Consider the following 22,014-nt stretch of genomic DNA (forward strand, 5'->3'; position numbering starts at 1 on the left):
ACAAATCAAACTCCCGTCCAGCTTCACCACGGCATCACAAATGCTCTTCCCCGTCACTCGTTCAGTGGCTTGAATCTATCCACGGCAGCTACCGCCGAGCTCGTCCGTTACTTCTTCACTTCCAGTTATTGTCACCTACATGTTAAAAACTTGCCTCATGATCTATGGCATACGCAAGTGTTTGAGTAAAAACATTAAAAAAAGACAAATACATTGGTTAGCTCAAGAGGAAAGCTTCTAATCATTCTATAACTCTCAAGCTCTGACTATACATGAAATAAGCACCTTCACACGGTGTCTATAGTGTTATAACAGGTAGAGAAACATCCACTGGGGTGTATTCACTATGCTTTGAAATATAATCATCAAACTGAATGTTAATGTTTCAGTGGTCAGCATTACAGTATATTACTAGACTCTTTACAGTGTTTATGCATCTTGAATACACCCCCAGATTTCCAGTTTTGGACCATTCAGCTTATATCAACCTACAGCATGTGATTGTGTGTAAGTGTAGTAGTATGTGTGTGTGTGTGTGTGTGTGTGTGTGTGTGTGTGTGTGTGTGTGTGTGTTTTCAGCAACAACGTGTGTGATAACCCGTGAGTGTGATGAAGTGGGCATTCCTTCAAGTGAGTGTGAGATCGACTGATTGTGTGTCTTCTTATTGTGTGTGTGTATCTTCAGCGGTTATCCCATTTTTTCACGTGTGTTAATCCGACCAGTCGTTCTCTTCCAACTCGGAGTCGTCCTCGGAGTCGGAGTACTCCACAGCGATGCGCCGTGACAGGATGGTGGCCACGTCGTTTCCGACTGGCTCCCTCTTAGCCTGCTGCTCCTGCTGCTCCTGCACCTTCTTCAGCTGGATGCCTGCAGGAAAATATGGAGAGCAGATCCATGTTTTTGACTTGTGCACTCATTAGGTAGGATGTAGAAATCAAAGGAGAAAATAGCTTCACTCTAATATTATTTCCTTCATTTGAGTTTCACTTCTTGATAAACAAAAAAAAAGGCGTCTCACTTTTTATTACAAGTGCTGTGTTGTACAGATGTACGCCCTCAGTCCTCTTTGACTGCATATATTTTATGCATATAAAACATTTTGCAATGCAGTGGAAAATTGTTATTGACTGAGCAGTTATTTTCACCTTAGTATTTACTTTCAAATAAGTGTCTTAGATAAGGGGCTTTTAACTGGACTAGTTTAAAATCTGTCTGATCCGTTTCTATGTGTGAGAGATTATGCACTGCCTAATCCCCCAGAAATAACCCAAAAGTTATTTCTTGGTGTTTGGTAGTATACTCTAAGATACACAGGCAAATGTAAGCTTACAAAATATAAATCAAGATACTAAACGTTTACTCCAACTAGTGTCTTCAAGCCATTTCCTGTTAGATCTGGAATATCCCATTAAAATGTAAATCAAAAACATTTATTTATAGCTATTTCTCTTTCTATGTTTTCTAATTTAAGTGTATTTATAATGGATAATGGATGTAGTGGAAATTAAGTTAAGATTTAACTAAAATGAAATCTCAACATATTCAAACTCTCTACAGTACTGTGCTACTTAGAAGTTTGTAATTAATTGAGATAACCTTGTTGAGATCTGTTTTCACTTTGACATTGAGGAATATTTTTCTGTTATACAGTGTCAAATAAGCCACACTAAATCCTCTTTGATTCAATGCTGTAAAACGACAACATAAAAAGTTCCATGGGGGCGCTGTGTGTGTTAGCGTTATTGCGTTTTTATAATTTTTCTAAACAAATCCTCTGTTGAAAGGTAAAACAAATGTATATGTAAATGCATATCTTGATAAGCACACACACATACACACTACAGCTCTTACCCATACGTATGGCAGCCAGCAGATCACTGCGGGCATCATTGACCACTGTGGTCTCAACGGCTACAGAGGAAGACATCTTGTGGGTTGTGAAGTGGGAGGCACCAGCTGGAATGGGAGGAGGTGGAGGACCAGGAGGAGGTGGAGCTGTCTGGCCTCCAGATACAGGTGGTGCAGGCGGAGCATAGCCGCCACCCATTGGACCAGGAGGCATCGGTCCGCCGGGAGGTGAGGCAAAGGCAGTCTGGGCAGAGGGAATGAGAGGGGCAGGAGGAGGGGGAGGAGGAGCGGTGTTGGCATAGCCATCCATACTGAAAGAAAGACAGAATGACAGAGAATAAGTAGATAGGTACAGGTACAGTCATCAGGGTTTGAGAGGACAGTCTACAGATACTAACCCACTAGGTGGCAGCATTATCTCAAAGTTCAAGTATTACAGATCATTTAATACCAATATGTTAACACTATTAGATGAACTAGTGTTGTATGTGTGTGTGTGTTTGGCTCTTATGTTTACCTGTAGTCCACTGGTGGGAGGGACATAGAGCCACCATTCATAGCCTCAGTGGGTGGAGGAGGCAGCGGGACTTGGTGATGGTGAGAACGGCCCAGTGTCCCGCCTTGATAGGCCATCATAGTCCTGCCCCTGTTATCATGTTCACCTCCTCCACGACCAGCATGTCCTGCAGCCATCTGGGCAGCCAGGACGCTGGGCGGAGGGCCAGAGTAGGTGTGGGCGTGGCCAGCGTGGTTCATGGTGTTGGGGTAGTGGTGCTGATCAGGGCCGTGACCCCTGAAGAGAGACAGCAGGGAAGAGGTGGAGGAGAAGATTGGAAGGTGAAAGAAGAAGAAGAAGAAGTTTTTTTCCACACCTGAGGAAGGAGAAATGAAGTAACATACCAGAGTGTGTGTGTGTGTGTGTTCACCTACCTGTTCTCTGGCGACATTGAGCCCTCAGAAGAAGCCCCTCTGTCGCGGTGTATGGTGTGTCGATGGTCTGGTCTCAGCTCCTTATCCAGAGCCATCATGTTCCATTCCTGCCGACGGTTCCTTGCCTTGCGGACCTTCTTCACCTCCCTCTGTAACGTCCCATCAACACAACGCCGCTGCTCCTACAAGAAAGAGAAAGAGGTGTTTTTAAGCTATTTTGTTCAAATACGGTCAAACTAGAAACAGCAATATAAAAGATAGATGGTGGTCTCTCACTATGTGTGTTCCTCTACAGACCAGCTGTGTTCCTGACAATGACTGCATGTTTTGTAGCCTGTGACATTATTCGATCATTATATTTATAATAACTCAAACTAATTCTAAAAATCTGGGATGGAGCAGCACCAGTAACTGGCGAGTACAATCTAAAAATTCAACCACAACAAAACTGAAATCTTGCTATATGACTGTATGAATGAAGGCTGACATTTGAGATCCTGATGACAGAACTGTACCTTCTGTTTCCTCTTCTCTTTCCTCTTGTCCTCTGTGTCCTGCAGCATCTTTTCCTTCCACAGGTCAAAAAAGTAGGAGGGATCGGTGTAAAACTTAAGTGCTTCCTTGTGGTCATCCCTACGGAGACAGACACCAAGAGGGTTAAACAGATTTACAAATGTCTTTATACAGAAACCTGCATGAAACTGTGTGAAGTTGAGTCAAATAATTGTCTGGTAGGCAGCATTTTTTGGCTCTGCGTATCTAGACTAAGTTGGGGATTAAACATGTAATGCTATGAATATTGAAATAGTGGAAGAGGCTGATGGAAGAACACGGGTGAAATTATGAGTGGAAATCCTGTGTTATTATCACAGACAGCATAACTGACGATGACAAGATTAAAGTGGAGAGGGAGAAAGACGGAAAGACCGGAGAAAGAGAGAGTAAAGTGTGTTATGTTGTCAGGGTTAGGGGTTGGAGTCCCACTGGAGTCAGCCATGCTAAATACGTAATGCACCTAAAGTACTGGGCAGCACACTGCATGACAGGAGCTACCAACTAGCAGAAGAGAATCTGCTGTTTCACTGTGAATGTAGGTCAGAAACTAGTAAAAATCAAGAACTTTTAAACTGAATTTCTGCATGTTTCACCATGTTAAATTTAAGACTTTAAGACCTTTTACTGCCACATAGAGTTTAATCTAATAAATGTTTCACAGTCACAGCAGCTAAAGTATCAAAGCATGATGAAAAACCAGTAGAGACAATATAGCTCAGAATTGTTCATTATCATATCGCATTTTTTCTGTATTAGCAGTAAATAACAAAATTGCTCAATGATAAAATGTATTAAACTGATGTGACCTGGATCCAGATAAGCATCAGAAAATGGGTGGATTGATCAATTAAAAATGGTTCATTTAAGCTTGTTAGATTTTTTCTTAAAATTCTCAGGGTTAGACAAGATTTAATTTTGAACAGAACTATGACATACTTTTACAACCCGCAGCACAGACTGATCAGCATTCACAGGTGTGGGGGAAAATGTAAAAGAAGCTCTTGTCTAAAAAGTGATTCCTCATACATTTAAAAAAAAAAATGTCACAATGATTATGCAGTAAGAGCATGCTTCAAATCTGAGTGTCTATGCGCCAACAACACCGACCTGTATGATGAGAGGATGCTGAGTGGTGGAGGCTTGTCACTCAGGTTGTACATTTCTCTGACAGGATTGGGCACGCTGCTCTTGGACACCACCTGCTGGTCCTGAATGGTAGAGCTCTTGAAGGCTTTCCTCATGTTGATGTCTTGCAGGGAAACTGAGAGCACAAAAACAGGAAGAGAAAACAAATGAATGAGTTGTCTATAGGAAAAAGGAACGAATGAATGAAAGAAAGAAAGAAAAAAAACAAACAACGGAAAAAAAAAACGTAACGTTGGTAGGTATCAAAAATAACCTCCCCACATAGCAGAGTGCAGGATGTGCAACTGGGCAACTTCATACAAAAGCAGAGAACACATAAGACTGACAGCACTTCAGCGATGAGTAATGACTTGCTGTGCCTTTGCCCTCAGACCTCTAATCTCTGACCCACCTTCCTCCACGGTGGAGTCCAGCTGTGTGACCTTAACAGCCAGCCGGTCAATGCGGTCCTGGAGAGAGTTGGCACGCAGGTAGAAGGTGTTAGCCTCGTTAAACAACTCGCCAAATATGTCCTCCGCATGTTTACCTGGAAAGACAAAAGAACGACACAGGAAAAAACACAGAAAGAGACAGGAAATTTGAGAGAAAGAAGCAGACTTGTAATCATTATCTGGGGCCAAGTAAATCCCCACAGAGACTGAAGACAATCAATCAATATACTGGTAATGTGACACAATGTGAAACTAGAGTCTTAAGAGTCTGTGCAGGAAATGGTGTCTCTCCATTTAGCAACATTCCTCATGAGCGATTTGTTATGAACTGACTACATTCTATCCAAATCCTATTATGTGCATGTTTGTGTGTAGCCCTAAACTATCTGCAAAAGTTTTGCCAGGGAAAGTAAATAGTATACTCTCCTCCACCTCAACGGCTGCTGCTGATGTGACATTAAACTCTAGTGTAGCTGTTTGGTGAGAAGAAGCTGAACATCGCTAAATCCTACACCCCTCGATCTTAACTATATCCATATTCATTAACCCATGGCTTTCCTCCATCTGTTTACACATACGGCCTGAAAGACCTGAGAGGTGACACACCAGTCATTGTGAACTTAACGTCAATAGACACGCTATCGCTGCCTGCCGAGATTCAAAGATTCAGAAGTTGCCCAGCAGCGGGGTGTTGTCTCAAGTTAAGTCAAGTCTCAAATCAATGCAAAACCAAAAGTGCTTGTTTAGATTTCAAATCAAGCAAAATGATTCCCACCTGGGTCCTGTACGCACGCTAAAGCTCATGCTGGTGCCGACAATGTTCAGGCAACAACAAAAAAAAAAAAAAACTCTACTCGTTGCCGGTACACTCCTGGTAAAAGATTCACACATGAATGGTGCCATCGTCTTCAGGATGGCCCACAGCCCCTTTTGTAACAAACATTTTGTTGTTTTGTTCTCACCCTCATGCACACTTGCATTCTTAACCCTAAAAAGTAGCGATAAATCTGTTGTGGAACATTGTTTGGTAAAATTAAGACTGGGCTGAAGGAGGAAGTAACCCACAGTAAAAGTTGTAAGTGTTAAATGGCTGTTAGCCAATGGCTATTGGAGCTATAAGTTCCAGGCTCCGGGAGTTTTAGCCCACACCACGTAAGAGCAGAAGGCCTTTTACTACCAGATCTAGATGCTGGGATGAAAAGAATAAAAAAATTCTTCCCCTGGAAGAACACAGGTTAAAAATCAGCCAGAGTAATTTCAGCATGTGTCTAGTAACATTGTTTAAGTATAGAACACTGTGTGTAGAAAGTGGTATGGCTAACACACACAAACACACACTAAGGACTATTTCTGTCCCTCCTGCTGACAGGATGGGCTGCAAGAAAAATATTTAGAGGAAGGAAGAATCAGAGATCCGGCATGCTGAGCCCCATCAACTCTGACCTCCTCTTGAGGATTCCTATGGCTCACTTACAAACATACATCTGCACGAAGACATGCACAATGCATGTTGTCTGTAGATATACCCCAACAGGCCTGTGCGAGTATTTATTTTTAACCCACACAGCTGCTTTTGAAAGGCCCACTCCCAACGCAGGAACTTGACACAATAAGAGACTGACAGCGACTGAATATAACTGGGCCAAACAGAAGAGGGTTAACAGCATCAAGGACTGGTTTGAATTTATGCTGTTAGAGCACAGAATGAACTCTCGACACAGTTAGTGTGAGACACAGAAAATGGGTGCAACTGAGGATACGTGGTTGAAGGATAACCGTCACATGACAACACATCGCAAATTGTTGATGGGTTATGAAACAAGAGCACTGGCATGGAAGATGGATGTCTAATACGTTTACGGTGAACATAACATGCGATATAAAACAGTATAACAGTATAATAAAAACACATGCAGTCATACATACAAAAACACACTGACATGAACAAACACACACTAACACACATGGAGTATATCTGCACTGTCAGATGCACACAGCTGTCCTGATAAGTTCGTTTCTGCAGAGGTATCTAAAAGGATTACATTTCATCCCTCCATGTTCCAGTGCGAGGCCGCTGTAACCCCAGGCCCTGTAACCATGACAACGCCCAAATCAATCAGAGCTTCAGGATTAATGATGAAAGCATGTGATCTTGTCCTGTTACAAAGAGGCTACACACAATGTAGACAATCGTCATACTTAGTAGGGTTATAGCCTGAGGAGGTTGGTGTTTCTGTTTTTAATATGACACAAAAACCTCTATTTGTGTTTTTTGTCCTATATGTGAGGCTGTTAGCAGCTTCTTCATGCAAAGGCCACATCATGTGTTTTATGTGTGTGTGTGTGTGTGTGTGTGTGTATGTGCATGTCTTGAGTGTGTGTGAGTCTCACTTAGGCTGCTGAGCTGACGGATGATGGCAGAGAGCGTGTTGTTCATCACACACTCCAGCTCGCTGCCGATGCCCTCGGGCAGCTCCCCTCGGCAGAGGTGGCGGGGCTCGATGTTCCTCTTCACCAGCGGCATGGCGAGGCTTCACACCGACACAAACTGCAGTGAGAAAATAGGGAAATAGGGATAAGCATACATTGTTTTAGACATGGGAGGAACCAGGTGTTGACAAGCATTTGCTCTGCTGAAGTGTCCAAGGAGCAAGACACAGAACCAGAGGCAAGGCAACAACTAATACTTTTTTTATTATCAATTAATATGCTGATCATTTTGTTTGATCTGTAAAATGTTAAAAAACTACAAAAATACCATAAAAATTTCCAAGATCACAGTTTGACATATATTGCTTAATTTGTCTGCCCAACAGTCTCAAAATCATATACATTCAATTTTCTATCAAATATTAATTTGCTGCTGGAACCACTGATTTTTCACCATTTTTGCTTAGAAAATTATTTAGCTGATTGATGAAATAGTCACTTATCATATTTCTGGTAATGATTAGTTGACTGCTAGTTTCAGCTCTAGGTATAATGCCATCTTATCTGTGACTTTAAATCATACATCCAGCTATATGATCAAATGTTCTTAAATTATGATCATTCTGGCTGACTGAAATAAAGGATGAAGTTGTTTACCTCATCACAGTCATTCATAGTCACCAGTCCCTGATTTATATTAAACATTTTATAAAAGCACAGAACTATACTTGAATTATAGTTACATACCCAATTCCAAGGCACTGATTGAAAATTAATGCAATACTTGATTTTGGCAGTATTGGTCAGCTCCATTTCAGACTGAAGTGAAAGACAATGAACATGAAGTCACAGTTATAATAAAATACATTAACCCTGTATTAATATTACTTCCCTATTTCAGGGGATGTCCTCTTTATAAGTTCACTTTTAAGAACATAATTATTGAGGGCATAGTTTGTAGTAGTGTTGCTATAGTGGATTGGATTGTATTTTATTGTAAGGTGTTCCTATTATTCCGTCCACCGTCTGTATATTAAAAACAAATAAAGCTTGAGTGAGCCTGTAGACAGAGAGCTGACAGTGAGGACCAACAGTGTCCTAAAGCCAGAAGACTTGTGGTGACCAGCAGAGAGATTAAAGCATTAGAGATAGGAAAATACAGCGTGCCAGCTAATCCCAGGCCGGTTTGTCACAAGCCCAGCTGGAATCCTGACACAAACAGAGATTCATGGATATGGCCAGCACCAAAAACATGGGAATTTTGATAAAAACAAGAACAAAGACCTGAAATATCTCAACTGATAAATACCTGCTTCATCACTTTCTCCAGAGGATACACAGAGTTTACAGACTTGCCCACACCCACAAACTTCCCTGTCTGAACATCACTGTCTAAAATTAAACCCTGATTGGCTTTCATCAGACACTCTGGACCTCAAAGCAGGAGAGATCTCAGGGTTCATTGAAGCAGCCATCTTATCGGCTCTTCTTCCTGCTTCCTGTTTTTGCGGGCTCAGTCTGGCTCCTGTTTCCTGGTCCTCCCTGTGTAACATCTCTTCTTCCTGTCCAAACACTTGGCCAGAACAATACAGCTATGCCTCAAGAAGCAACTAGGAGGACAAACGGAAAGACAGATGGAAACATGCACACACCCTTTTCCAATAAAAACTATCATATGCAATTTTCAGACTCGCCAATCAAATGATTTTATGCTTAAATACAGTTCCAGAGCTTCTACTGTGTAGCCATGCCAAAAAAAAAAAAAAAACACTTCAGAGAAAAGCAGGATGGAAAGACACAGGAGCTCTGGCAGTCTGACAGAAAGCTAATAATAGTTGTCAGGTACTAGAAATAAAACTCATATTGCTTGGGCTTTGCAGATATTTATTAATGAGCACAAGACATTTAGAAAATAGGTTTTAAAATCCTTGTTAACCCATCACAACTACAAAATATAGGCCTTGCAACTGTCTTGAATATTCATCATTTATTCTTAATCTCATAAAAGCCTTAATAAGAAGGTGAGGTTACATCTCCAATACAATAAATAACCAAGGAAGAAAGTATCAGTGATGTGCTATCAGTGTCTCTGCAGGAAACTACTGTAATTACAGATCATGTCATTACAGCTGTCCACGACAGAAATGAGACACTTCTGTTCACTGGGGCCAATTCCCACCAGCAGAGTCCTCATCTGGCCCTATTTTCTGAGCTAGCGACCCCCTGCAAACCTCAACAGCCTCACACCAATGAGAGAAAACAAAAGGGTAAAATTACACCATCTTGTGCTGCCACAAAGGACCCTGAATACAGCCACTAGGATCTGGTTTGGTGCAAAAGAGCTGCTTATGTTTAACGGTCTGCATAAACATTTTGGAAACATGTGCTTCTCGTTGCATAGGAAGGAGGAGATGCAAATGAGAAGATTGCATGTTTTTGCTTTTACTGTCTGGCTGGCATGACAATCACATCAATGAGGCGAAATAATGAGCGGCTGGGGGCGAGCGGGAGGAGGGACGGGGGCCTTGTCTGCTTGTGAGAAATGAGGGGAGAGTAGAGGCGAAGGAGGGTGCATGAGAGAGACACCAAGTGGGATAGAGAGTGTGTGACAGAAAAGAGACAGTGAATGAGATACAGTGTGAGGGAAAGTGAGAATGGGTTGTGTGTGACATTAAGAGGTGGACAAATTGTGTGTGTGTTCATGTGTTTATGTGTTTGTGTGTGTAAGGGGGAAAGAGTGTATTGGGTGGGGGGAAGGGTAGAAATAGGGACCTCGGGGAAGCCACTGAAAGGTTCCCGGGACAATAGAGCTCCGTTCACACGGCAACAGCACTAGCTCTCCCATGCATCCTCCCCCTCCTCCTCCTCCTCCTCCTCCTCGACCTTCTTTAAGGCCCCCTGTACTCTTGCAATGAAAGCGTAGCAAGTGAGCGCTCCTCCCTCATCCACCACTCAGTCAGGGAGAAAGGCCGGGCCAAGAAAGGGAAAGTAAAGATCGAACATCTCACCCACAGCACCAGAGAAGAACACATTATGCTTATAAACATAGACGCTCACTCTCATGCCCTCATTCTTCTTTTTTTGTCATGTGCTTGGATAAATTATTACAACCCAACATGCACATGCAGGCATTCAAGTAAATAAACATGCACAAACACACACAAACACACCAGGTAGCCTCTCAAATGTCCCATTAGCAGCATTTTAACAGTCCCATCTGCAGCAAAAATGTCTTTGATCCTCAGAGGGGTGACTGTCAGGCTGCGTTCAGAGTAAAACTCACTTCCGCTGTGACTCCAGCAAGATGCCCACATCGCTTCACAGAAAAACAGAGATAGAAGAGGCCTTTACTACAGATGTGAGAACTCCATTAAGATCCGAAAGGGGAGTCATTATCAATTTATGAGCCGAGTACAGCTTCTTGTGTTGCAGGCTGTTTTGCTTGTTCTGATGTTATGAATAATGCAGCTTGGATTACGTCAGGTCACGCTGCCCTAAATATGATGTAAAAAAATTTCAGTTGTGACATTGCGCCTGTCCAGAAACGTCTCCTTGTTCCATTATTACTCAGGGGCATCCATGGTGAGTGCCTGTGATGCACTCTGGGTAAAAGTGGCTACTGAATAGTGAATCCTAAAAGATACAGGGAAGCCAGGGAGCTTGGCTATAAGTTTTACCTTCTTTTCTATATCCAAAAAGACAGACAATCTATTAAGGCAGTGTGATGATAAAATATAACAGTTTGCTGACTTTCACCAAATAACATAATATGTGATATAATCTTATAATCCTATCATTATACACCTTAGTTGTTCAAATGAATGATTCAGAGTAAACTGTGATTAGAAACTAAGAGTTTGGTTAGTTACTCTGAACATCAATTTAATTACTTAATATGTGATTTTTGATTAATTTGCCATATTGTGACATACAATATATTGATATCTAAAAATATTCAGTGTCTTTACCCAACCCTAATGTGTCTAATAAATCTGCAGGATTATTCTTATTCAAATACCTGACTTTTTAATGCAGACGTGACCTAAACGTGTCATAATCCCCATAATGTCATGATGGCAATACAATAGGATTAAAAGATGATTCATCAAGTAGTTCATCAATTAATGGATTCCACATTAATAGTTAATCAATCAAGCAATAAAAACAGCATTTTACTGTCACAAATGTATTGCTTTTTCTTTTTCTGGTTGTTTTTCAGATTAGGTAAGCAATTGTAATTGTAAGCGTTCAAAACTTTGAGTTCATTGTATTTTATAGTTATGGTTAATCGGTAACCAATTAGTCTAAAATGTGGTAGATTTATTCATTCATAGAGAATAGCTGCAGCCCTAGATAGAGGTAATATCTTTGCTTTGAATATAGGGTAAGCTGTCATTATACTATCACTATCTATTACTAATTTAACTGACGTCAATATTAAACACTTTATTTGGATTTCTGGTTGAGTGTTTTAATGTTATCACATGAATGTCACCATTAAGTTCATACCATGTACTACTTTGACGTTTCATGCCTTAAAATTCCCCATTTATCCACACACACACTCCCTTTCTCTCTTCCCCACAGATGATAGACGCACATTTAGAGAAACACACACACATACACATACACACAGGCGTGAACTAATGGCAACCGCGATCAATCACTGTTCCGCACCGTCGCTTCCCGTTACTGATGGATTGACCCACATCTGTTCATCTACCTCGGTTTTCCGTGGATTTCCGCCAGTTTTAATCTTAAATTTAACCAACCGATATCTGACTAGGTGTCCAACAGCTGATTAACACGCCGGTATACAACCAACATCAATAATGTGATTTAAAAAAGCTTTAAAGTCACCCAGCAGAAGGGAAAAATATTGACTGTGCGTTTATTATCCTCAACTGGGGGTCCGCTCCAACTGACCACTTGGTTAGCTAGCTTATGTCCAGTGGTAGTGGTCGACTTCTTAGTTTGGACAAATGGGACTACAGTAAACATAAATAACCACACGAAATTCATTATAATGATAAAGGGTGTTGATAGTTATTGTAAAAAGTATCATAAGGCCCTCACCAGCACTTGAAATATTAGAAGAAATCAGCTCGTCCGCATGTCCCGTTAGGTACTCCTATTAGCTCTGCCATCCTGTGTCCCCCAGCCCGTCTGGCCACTCCGGGGAAAAATCCTTTGAGGACGGGGAAACGCCCACCGGCCACATTCCCCAATCACATCTCAAAGCAGGGGATTTAACACATGATGGGCGTTCACATTAACCAATACCGTTTCTCGAAATAAATGAGTGACAGGGAGACTCCCGTGCTTGAAAGCGCTGCTACAAATGGAGGGGGCGGGGCTACGATTGGGCGTTGCTGAAGAGCTTAGAGGGTTTTTTTTTTATTTAGCTGGGTCCCATACCTTGTAATAATAAGGGGTTTAAATTAATTTTGAGGCCTGTGGGGAATTTGTAGACTCGAAGACCTATTTAAATAACGATTACTAGCAGAAAGTTGCGAGCTAGATAGGTTCTTAGAGGGTTTGTAACATGTTTAAGGCAGTGATGCTGAGCATGAGCTGGGATAGTATTGTATAACAGACTGAAATAGCTGGGCCAGCATCCTGCAGGAAGAGGTTCAATGATCTGCTATACATAGATCGGTGCTTTACTTTCCCAGTTGTGTTTGTAGACAAAAGCAGTAAAAGGGAGATAACTGTCATCAAAGCAGAGGGAAAGGGAGGAGAAAATAATCTCTGGACTCCAGACAAGGTTTAGTCCATTAGAAATGGAAAGGGAGTTTCATAATTGAAAATGCAGTTCTATTCCTGGACAAGAGGGAAGACAAGGCCTGCATGTGTTATACAGTTGTCAGTTATACATATATAATTGATTGACACATGAATACCAAAGCACACATGTATGTATTAACATGAAAAAGTGGGGGAAGTTTAGTCAAAGAAATACAGTGTAAGCATACTTTGCAGCAAATGTATGACTTTTTGTTCCCAGTCAGAGATGAATTGATAGAATGCTTGTAATTGAAACTGACAGTTACTTGTTCGTAATCAATAATCAGTTCATGCTTTTCTGTTAATGATTCTAATGTAAATAGGAAATATAAACAGGAAATTTTATAACCACTTCTTGTTAGACAATTTGATTTGTCTGAACTCTTGACAATTATCAGCTCTAGCTGAGTTACCACAAAGAAAAATGGGCAAAAAAAAAAAAAAAAAAAAAGAGGCACAAAATGTGAACACTTACTTAAATTAGCATCATACATCTGCTCCTTATAGATATGCACACCCAAAATATCAACAATGTCAATGTTTCCACTTTTATTGTCAGGATACTTGCTTCATGTAAAATATTTCAATACAATACAGTACAATGCATGTTCCATCTGCCATCCTCCATGCGATTGGTTGGTTTTGTCATCATGTTGTAAGGCTTGCCCACAGCATACAGCAGCTGATCGCTCAACCAGCACCAGCTGCTTTGCCACTCTTGCCATGAAAACAAAACCATGAAAACTGATTAAATTATAAACTACTAAAATCTTTTGTCATCTTTTTTTGTCCTTTCTGAACAAAAACCCTCAACGCCACAGCTGTGGGGGCTCCACATCCTCCCAGCATGCTTCACAGCAGCTCAGTTCAGTCCTCAGCTGAGGCCCTCACAGGGCCACACACACAAAATAAACAGATAGACAGACAGACAGGAGGACAGACAGACAGGAGGACAGACGGACAGGGAATCTGTCAACGCTGGCAGTCACATAGCAGCTTTCAGTCTCATCCGAGTTTCAACAGGAAAAGGGTAACTGGCTGGGGTAGGGCGTAGGTGGAGGTGTGTGTGGAGACAGGTGAAGAAGAAGAAGGGAGGAGATGACAACAGATTAACATGTGTCCCCCTAAACCAGACCATCTTCTCTTGGCTGGTTTGATTACATCTGACTAACAGAGACAGGTAGGATCCAACCATAGCATCCTTTCTCCTCATCCTCCCGCCTTGTGTTTCACCCGTCAGGTTTTGCTCTATAGCGGTATTTCTAATACTGGGGTTATGGTGTGTTATCTTGACGAAGTGAAGATTGTTGTCATTCTGGCCTATGTCTGCTGCAGAGAAGAAGTGTCCTCTGTGGGGCGGGGTCGGGTGGGGTTTGTTGCCTTGGACACCCCCACATCCCTCAGTACATTCGTTCAGGTGGGCACGGTGAGGGCTGTGTATGTATCATATATGTTTGTATGTATGTGTGGGAGGGATGTTTCAGTAGCGGTGGGTCTGGTGGGAGTACTGGGGTGGTTGTTGGGAGGTAGTGGAATATCCCATGCTGCTTTGGGGCAGTGATGTGCTTGGTCCAGGGTTCTGGTAGGCAGCATGTGGATTGGAGCGCTGTGGGGACAAAGAGAACAAGAAGATATTCATTAAATCCTATTGATGTCTTAGGTGCTACAAAAAACTCCATTTTTAATGTTAGTGACCTCTTCTTTGAGGTTGTGATAGCCATGACAAGTTGACACAGAGAGAAAGACAGGAGCTATATTTTCACCCATCAGTCGAGAAAATTTTATTCAAATATATATATAATGTTGCAAAAAAATTAATCATGGAGTGAATTTGATCCAGTTACTGGCTTGAATGCATACAGAAGGGCAAACATCATGCAGTGTACCATTACAGTGGATGTCAGCTGCCTGATCACAAGGAATAGCTCTCGCCTTAAACACATTATCTACAGAAAAACAATACATCAAGGCAATTCTACCGCGGTATACATTAGTCACATGTCAGCTTTTTTTTTTTAACATAAGTTGCAGTTTACATATCTCCTGCTTTCTGACTGTGATATGTGAATAAATGCACAGAAATCACGGAAATATGAGAGTGACCCACCTGGTAGTCTGAGGTCATAATGAGGCCACCTGAGGTAGTGGTGGGCGGGACAACTCGCACTTTCTTCAGAGGCGGGCCCTGGGCGTGGCTGTTGTCAGGGTTGCCAGTGTGCCCTGCCCCATTCGTGTGGTTGTTTCCCTGTTGCTGCTGCTGGTTTTTCTACAAGCCAAAGCATTTTTAATGATTTAATTATTTCACATTGTCAGTTCAGCAACCACACTTTTATCAGCCCTACTGTGTATTTACTACCTCTTTGTGATGTTTCCCATTAGCCTTCTTCATATAATCATAAAATAAGCTCCCTGTATGACTTTATTTAGAAATTACATGTGGCACATGGATTTCTTACTTTGTCTGCCTTGTCCTCTGGCTCCTCCTCTGTCAGGAACTCTCTCTTGGGATAGGGAATCTGGCAGCCTGCAAACACACTGGAGAAAAAAGGCAAAGAGGCTTGTCAAGTTCAAACATTTATTCCCATGACTCAGACCTAATTGGCTAAGGGACCTATTCAATGCGGTAGATGTCCCAAGGTCATGAGACTCAAGCTAAGGAGCAGCACAAGATAGACAAACTGGATACAGAGTGTATGTATGGGTTTCTGTGTGCTGTAACTCACTCAGATGTGGGAAGGGGCTCCTCCAAAAAGTAAGGGTCCTGCATGGCCTGTTCAGATGTGATTCTACGGATGGGGTCCATTGTCAACAGCTTCTGCAGCTTTAATGAATTGCACACAATGTTATTATTACCATTAATAGAACTGAATTTATCACAACGTACACTTCATTTGTTATGGAGAACCAAACTATAGCTGCATAGTTGTTATGGATTTGCCATCATAATAGTATAATATCCATTTGTTATGCAAAGTACATGTAACAGCTATTATATAATTATATAACTATCTATTACCAAGGTATTTTAACTCACCAAGTGGAATGCTTTGCTGTCTGGTTTGACTTTATGTTTTTCCATGTACTTTATAAGGCTGCAGTTTGTATATCTGTGATAGAGAAGGAGCAAATAACATCAATATGATGACTTCAGTTCAATTTCCCACATAAGAACGTAGTTATAAGAACTATGTAAGAACATGGAGCACTTTGCTTTGCTCTGACTTTTGTTTCAAATTTGAAGAAAACTGGGACAGTGGTGCTCTGCAGACTCACGTGTTCCTTCTAAAGTCTTTCATCAGCGTGGAGTGTTCTGGCATCTTTTTGATGTCCTCCCAGTCTTTATCTGTCAAATGAGGGAAAGTCAGGATTACACCATGTCACACCCTCCCTCCCTTCAAGAACAGATTATTTAGGTTGTACAGTCTGGATTACAATCTTTTTGAGCACAAATGCTCACGAATTCCCCACAACAACCCCTTGTTACAACGAGAGCACATTGAGCTTTTGTTTTAATTTGGGATTGTAAAATTTGCCCCAATGCAAAATTAGATTTTGCACCCGGCCAATAAGGCTTGATTTCCTGCAGAATCAGAACAAAATTCATCAAATAGACTGTTGAATCAAACAAGTAGAGCAGCAAAGATGTAGAAGGAAAAAAAGGATCAGAAGCAGCTTAAGTGAAGTGGAAAATATAGACCCAAATGTAGCCCTACAAGTAAAAGTTTCTGTGTTTGTGACTTGGCTTAATCTATTGCGCCAGCGGATGGATTTTCAGATCCCACAGATCATATTACTGCCTAAAGAGAAGGAACAAGAAAAGACCAAGGAAATAATCTGCCTCTCTTAGGAACAAAAATTGCTTATTCTTCCCACAGCACTTTCCACTAAAAAGGGAACACTGTAGCACCATTAATGTACATACATTGTTAGGAAAATCAGAAGTAGTAATTTCCCTTATTAAATTAGGTAATACATTCTTGTTTGAGTGAGGTTAAGTAAATCATTAATAAATCAGTATATTATATTAAAGTAGTAAATATTTAAACTGGAGCGAATTATTTTTTTTTCTGAATATTTTGCTCCAATGTCTGGCAGCAGTGGAGCCTCACCAGCAGGGAAGCCCATGACGTTAAAGATGCGGTCCAGTTGGTCGTGGTGGTAAGGGTTACTGGTCTTGATGTCCTCCTGGCGACAGTGGAAAATGGGCTCAGACGTCAGCAGCTCTGCAAAGATGCAGCCAATCGCCCAGATGTCTGAAAGAAGAGCACACATCAACTTAAGCTGTCAGCGAAGGCATTAGAACTGGCCGCACATGTTAACACATGGGCAGCTCCACAGACAGACTGTGCTGCGCAGTTCTCACCGATGGCTTTGGTGTAGTGCCGAGCCCCCAGCAGTAGTTCAGGTGCTCTGTACCAGAAGGTGACCACAACAGGGTCGAGATCGGCTAAAGGCTTCAGCGGTGAATTGAAGAGACGGGCAAACCCCATGTCCGCTGAAGAATAGACATGTTAGTCAGTAAAAATAACAAACTTCAACAATAAATAACATTTAAAAAAGACAACATTATACATACCAATCTTTACTCTACCCCTCTCCGGCCCTTCCCCCATCACTAGTATGTTAGCTGGTTTCTAGAGGAGACAAGGAGACATGCACAAGTTTGAAAAACCATCTACAATCCAATTTTTTTTTTCTTAAATCACAGCAAATCTGTTGAGGTTAAATCAGCTTTGTTTGGTTTAGTTGTTGAGCTACAGTCCAGGATGTGGTGTGTAATCAAAACTCTATGTTGCTGCCCTCTAGAGGACACCACATACCAACTGCATCCCACAGGAGAGGTGGTCTACCATTTCCATCTCACCACTGTCAGTCAGTAATGCAAATGGAAAATATTTTGGTTTTGCCATAATGTAGCGGTTAGAAATACATACATTACTGAGACTATTTTTACAGCATTGACAGTATCTTAAACTGTTATTTTAAAGAAACCAATTGCAATACTAGAAACAAAGCCTGTAAAGTTCCTTTAAATGTAAATAACAAAAAAAATTGTAAACTTATTTATTGTAAAAAATCACTCACTAAAGCAACTACAACATAGAATATTGTGTAACAAGTGCACAAATAATTAGCTGCCTGCTAATCTTGACTTAAACCAAATATTTGCAAAAACATTTAAAACATGTGGTTATGAACCATGACTAGACACACACAGAATGACACAACTCCCATGGCCTCCAACTGATTCTCTGCCCAATAAAAATCCAGTCTTTAATCAACTGTTGCCTTGTTTTCCTCTCTACCTAAATAGTTTCCCTCTCCCCCTCCTCTCCTCCCCCTCCTTTTCCCTCTGCCCTCCCCAATCCTCTTACAAGGTCTCTGTGGAGGACCCAATTGGCGTGGAGGTAATGGATGCCATCCAGGATCTGGTAGAGCAGAGACTTGACCATTCCTCTAGGCAGCTGAAGTGGCTTCTTGTTGGCCTTAGACGCTCTGTGGAACTTTATAATGTGCTATGGAAAGACAAGATAATAATAACTGTGGCGTATGCGCACATGAGAAGTGAAATGCATCATTTTGTGTCCTTTTCTACATCTGTATGGTCAAAAATGTAAGTTTATGCTACAGGCAAGATGAGTAAGGCTGATTTTTGTGGCATGTGTTCCCACATCCTTACGAGGGGAATGTGAGTGCTGCAGTTCTGTGGCAGAAAATGGCATTTTAATTCAGTTCTAATACCCTGCCAGTTGTAACTGCCAACTGTGAAGCATCAGGGGTTTGACTACCAAATTATGAAGACTTTTGGGTGTATGTGTGTGCTCCAATAAGACTTAGAAGCACATAATTAACAACATTTTAAGTGTACTTCCTTATAACTGGTTGATGGTAAATGTGAGGGTACTGTATATGCATCAGCAGGATGAGTTTCTGTTGTGGCTGCTGTTTTTTGCACATAGATGAGCATTTCCCTTTTTTTTTAAACACAGAGGGCATAAATATTATGACCTAATTCTAAACTAAGAGTGTAAACTAAGAGTACTTTGTGTGCATAGGAATCTGGGTAGGAATGTATGTATGTGTGGTCTAAAAATGAATAGTAAAGAAAAATGCATACATGCAAAACATGCAATCCCACTCATATTGGCATATTCAGATGCCAAGGGAGCAGTATGTATATAAGTCATGTCAAGCAGCTTCAGTGAGTGAGTGAGTGAGTGAGTGAGTGAGTGAGTGAGTGAGTGAGTGAGTGAGTGAGTGAGTGAGTGAGTGAGTGAGTGAGTGAGTGAGTGAGTGAGTGAGTGAGTGAGTGAGTGAGTGAGTGAGTGAGTGAGTGAGTGAGTGAGTGTGTGTGTGTGTGTGTGTGTGTGTGTGTGTGTGCATTTTACCCAGAGATCATGTTCGGCGTAGTCAAAGAGCAGCCATACTTTACGGTCTGCATGTGACAGGAAAACCTTCTGCAGCGAGATGACATTGGGATGCTTCAGCTCCCGCAGCAGCTGCAATATATAAACCCATTCAGAGAACTGACCACACACTCTCATGGCAGAAATCATGAATGATAACAGCTGATTACTAGTTTCTGCATGTATGTACTCTGCAAAAAGAAGAATGTACCACAGTGAAGACTATACACAATAGACAAAGTGGCAATGAGATGTTTATGTTCATGATATTTTGTCTACGTCTATATGTATTACATTCATGTCTAATATCTAATGATGTAGTGTTCTTCGATTCTTTCTAGCTTTTGTATTTTATGTCTGTTGCTGACAAAACAAAAGCTACTTTGTGAAGGAAGGTGATTCAGACATTACATAAACCACCTAGGAATGGAATGAAGGTGTTTAACAGATACCAAACAAAAAGGACAGAGTAAGCCAAGCAGTTCTTACTGCAATCTCTCTGCAGGCTGACATGGAGATGCCAGTGCCTTCAATCTGCTTGAGGGCGTAGTCCTTATCATCCTTCCTACAAAACACAGAGAGAGGCAGAGCAACATCAACACCAGACCAGACTGCAGGCCTCCAGAGAGCAGTCTGCACAGAAACATAAAGGGGGGCACTTGGCAGCTGGCACAGGGACTCTGAGAAGAGGCCGAGTTGCATTACCTCCAGATTTGTGTAATCAAGCTCACCTCTGAGGCTCAAAACAATAGAAGGGGAGAGGAAACAGGCCCTGTCTGGCAGCTGGTGAGGGACAAACAGAGCATTGGGACTGGCTCTCACTTGAATGAATCGGTTACAACCCCTCCCTCCCCCTGGCCTAAATCATCTCATAAACCCATGCTTTGTGCCTCCCCAGGCCTCGTCCAACTGCTGCAGCACAAATGAGCTCACAGAGTCTCATAAACAGCAGCCTCCTAAAGTGAACACAAACATCTTTAAACACTTTGGGGCTCTTTTCTGTGGTTCCGGCTGCCAGTACGTCCGGGCTGTGATAATGGGCCTAATACGGGCCTGGTAGCTGAAGCTGCCTTCAGCTCTCCCCAGCTCGGGTCCAGACACAGTTACGGCTGTTACACGGATTGCATAAGAAACAGCAGGAAAGGGAGAAATAAATAAAAGGTTTAGAAATGAAGGTGGGTGGCACTCTGGTGGTCTAAGGGTTTGAGGCACTGACAGCGTCCACCGTTTGCAGCCAAATGGGGAGCTTCACTGTATCTCATTCTCCATCTCAACTGTTGACACTCTCATAAAGACAAACAATACCCAAAGAATACTTTAAAAAAAGGAAATGAAGGTTACATAACAATTAGCATGAAAGCAACATAACCAACAATGAAGGCATGTTGTATTTTTACATATACAACTAAACACTATCTTAGTTTAAAAATCACAATAACTTTGCTTTGTTAGCTTTTACACAATGACAAAAACATCCAGCACTAAATATTCTCTCATATACCAGGCTCCTCTACAATTTATTACTTTTTAAACATTCATGTAAAAGTAGCACCACTCGCCTAAAAAAAAGGGACCACTAGGACCATCAACAAGTGCTGGCACATGCACCTGCTGTATCCTACATTCACCACATCACCTACAATTGTTCTAAGTTTTGCTAAATAAAATAATGCACCCCGTGAAGCAACAACACAGAACACAATAGATGACTCGGAAATGTTCTAACACAGCTTTAACAACATATGCACCCCATTTACAAGAAAGGGGAGCCACAATCCCAATGATAAATGACATGTCAGTGCTTTTATACACGACACAAAGTCTCATCAGCATCCTGACAGTGCAGGCAATTTCAACACACTCTCCCTCACATTGTTATTTCTCTACATAAATCTCTAACAACATGCCTCCTCTGCCAGTGGCCTTGAAGAGGAAAAAAATAAGAAGTAATTAAAATTTATTTGGGAGAGGGAGGGGGCTGGCGCAGGGTTCACTGGCTAGAGGCCTTGTTGGTCATCAACTCACCCATCTTTTCTCTTCGCTTTGTATACATGACCGTAGGTGCCTCGTCCCACTTTGCATCCTTCGTACTCAAACAGGTCCTCGACACGCTCTCTTTCGCCGGTCAGCTTGACTTTAAAATCATAGTCCATTTTCACCACTGTTTGGGCTAAATGTATCCGCTCCTTCCTTTTTTAAAGCGTCGCTTGGGAGGCAACTAGGCTACTCCAACGAGCTCGGTTTGGTTAATTCAGCTAGTTGCCTTCCCCAGCGTGGCCCTTTCTTCCTTCAGCCCAGCTTCCACATCGAGTTTTCGGGTCAAATATAATGTACCGGAGGTGATGTGCGGTGCTCGGAGATACTCCAGGTAGGAAAAGAGCCCGAAATATATTCCTTTCTCTTGTTGCTGCGTTTCTCTCAGCCGGTATCTGCTCCAAAGAGACGCACTTCACTCGGTAACGACGGCGTATTGTCGAAC

General features: G+C 41.7%; 2 protein-coding genes across 2 annotated transcripts; both read right to left on the reverse strand.

The window, feature by feature from the left end:
- Positions 1 to 522: 522 nt before the first annotated feature.
- Positions 523 to 12,572, reverse strand: wasf3b (WASP family member 3b). The gene is made up of 9 exons (XM_056365010.1): positions 12,418 to 12,572; positions 7,303 to 7,459; positions 4,872 to 5,006; positions 4,442 to 4,595; positions 3,295 to 3,412; positions 2,780 to 2,961; positions 2,367 to 2,642; positions 1,853 to 2,160; positions 523 to 868 (listed from the first exon to the last, which is right to left on the reverse strand). Exons 2-9 carry the CDS (start codon positions 7,433 to 7,435, stop codon positions 711 to 713), a joined length of 1,464 nt encoding a protein of 487 aa, XP_056220985.1. The 5' UTR covers positions 7,436 to 7,459; positions 12,418 to 12,572; the 3' UTR covers positions 523 to 710.
- A 1,090-nt stretch (positions 12,573 to 13,662) lies between these two features.
- Positions 13,663 to 21,997, reverse strand: cdk8 (cyclin dependent kinase 8). Its single transcript, XM_056365011.1, has 13 exons — positions 21,561 to 21,997; positions 20,025 to 20,100; positions 19,518 to 19,628; positions 18,504 to 18,644; positions 17,705 to 17,762; positions 17,492 to 17,623; positions 17,238 to 17,381; positions 16,402 to 16,471; positions 16,163 to 16,235; positions 15,852 to 15,949; positions 15,585 to 15,663; positions 15,236 to 15,394; positions 13,663 to 14,734 (listed from the first exon to the last, which is right to left on the reverse strand). Exons 1-13 carry the CDS (start codon positions 21,686 to 21,688, stop codon positions 14,609 to 14,611), a joined length of 1,395 nt encoding a protein of 464 aa, XP_056220986.1. The 5' UTR covers positions 21,689 to 21,997; the 3' UTR covers positions 13,663 to 14,608.
- Between the last annotated feature and the right edge of the window lie 17 nt (positions 21,998 to 22,014).

The sequence above is a fragment of the Seriola aureovittata genome, chromosome 20, assembly GCF_021018895.1.
Source record: "Seriola aureovittata isolate HTS-2021-v1 ecotype China chromosome 20, ASM2101889v1, whole genome shotgun sequence".
Taxonomy (NCBI): Eukaryota; Metazoa; Chordata; class Actinopteri; order Carangiformes; family Carangidae; genus Seriola; species Seriola aureovittata.

Bases quoted from the DNA above. Each gene is read 5' to 3' on its own strand.
- cdk8 (XM_056365011.1), bottom strand. From the start codon at position 21,688: ATGGACTATGATTTTAAAGTCAAGCTGACCGGCGAAAGAGAGCGTGTC. The intron at 17,382-17,491 runs GTGAGAACTGCG...CTCTTCTTTCAG, and splicing joins GCACTACACCAAAGCCATCG to ACATCTGGGCGATTGGCTGC. The intron at 16,236-16,401 runs GTGAGTCTGCAG...TCTCTATCACAG, and splicing joins AAAGACTTTAGAAGGAACAC to ATATACAAACTGCAGCCTTA.
- wasf3b (XM_056365010.1), bottom strand. From the start codon at position 7,435: ATGCCGCTGGTGAAGAGGAACATCGAGCCCCGCCACCTCTGCCGAGGG. The intron at 4,596-4,871 runs GTGGGTCAGAGA...TTGTGCTCTCAG, and splicing joins GGACTCCACCGTGGAGGAAG to TTTCCCTGCAAGACATCAAC. The intron at 2,643-2,779 runs GTAGGTGAACAC...GTCTCTCTTCAG, and splicing joins TCAATGTCGCCAGAGAACAG to GGGTCACGGCCCTGATCAGC.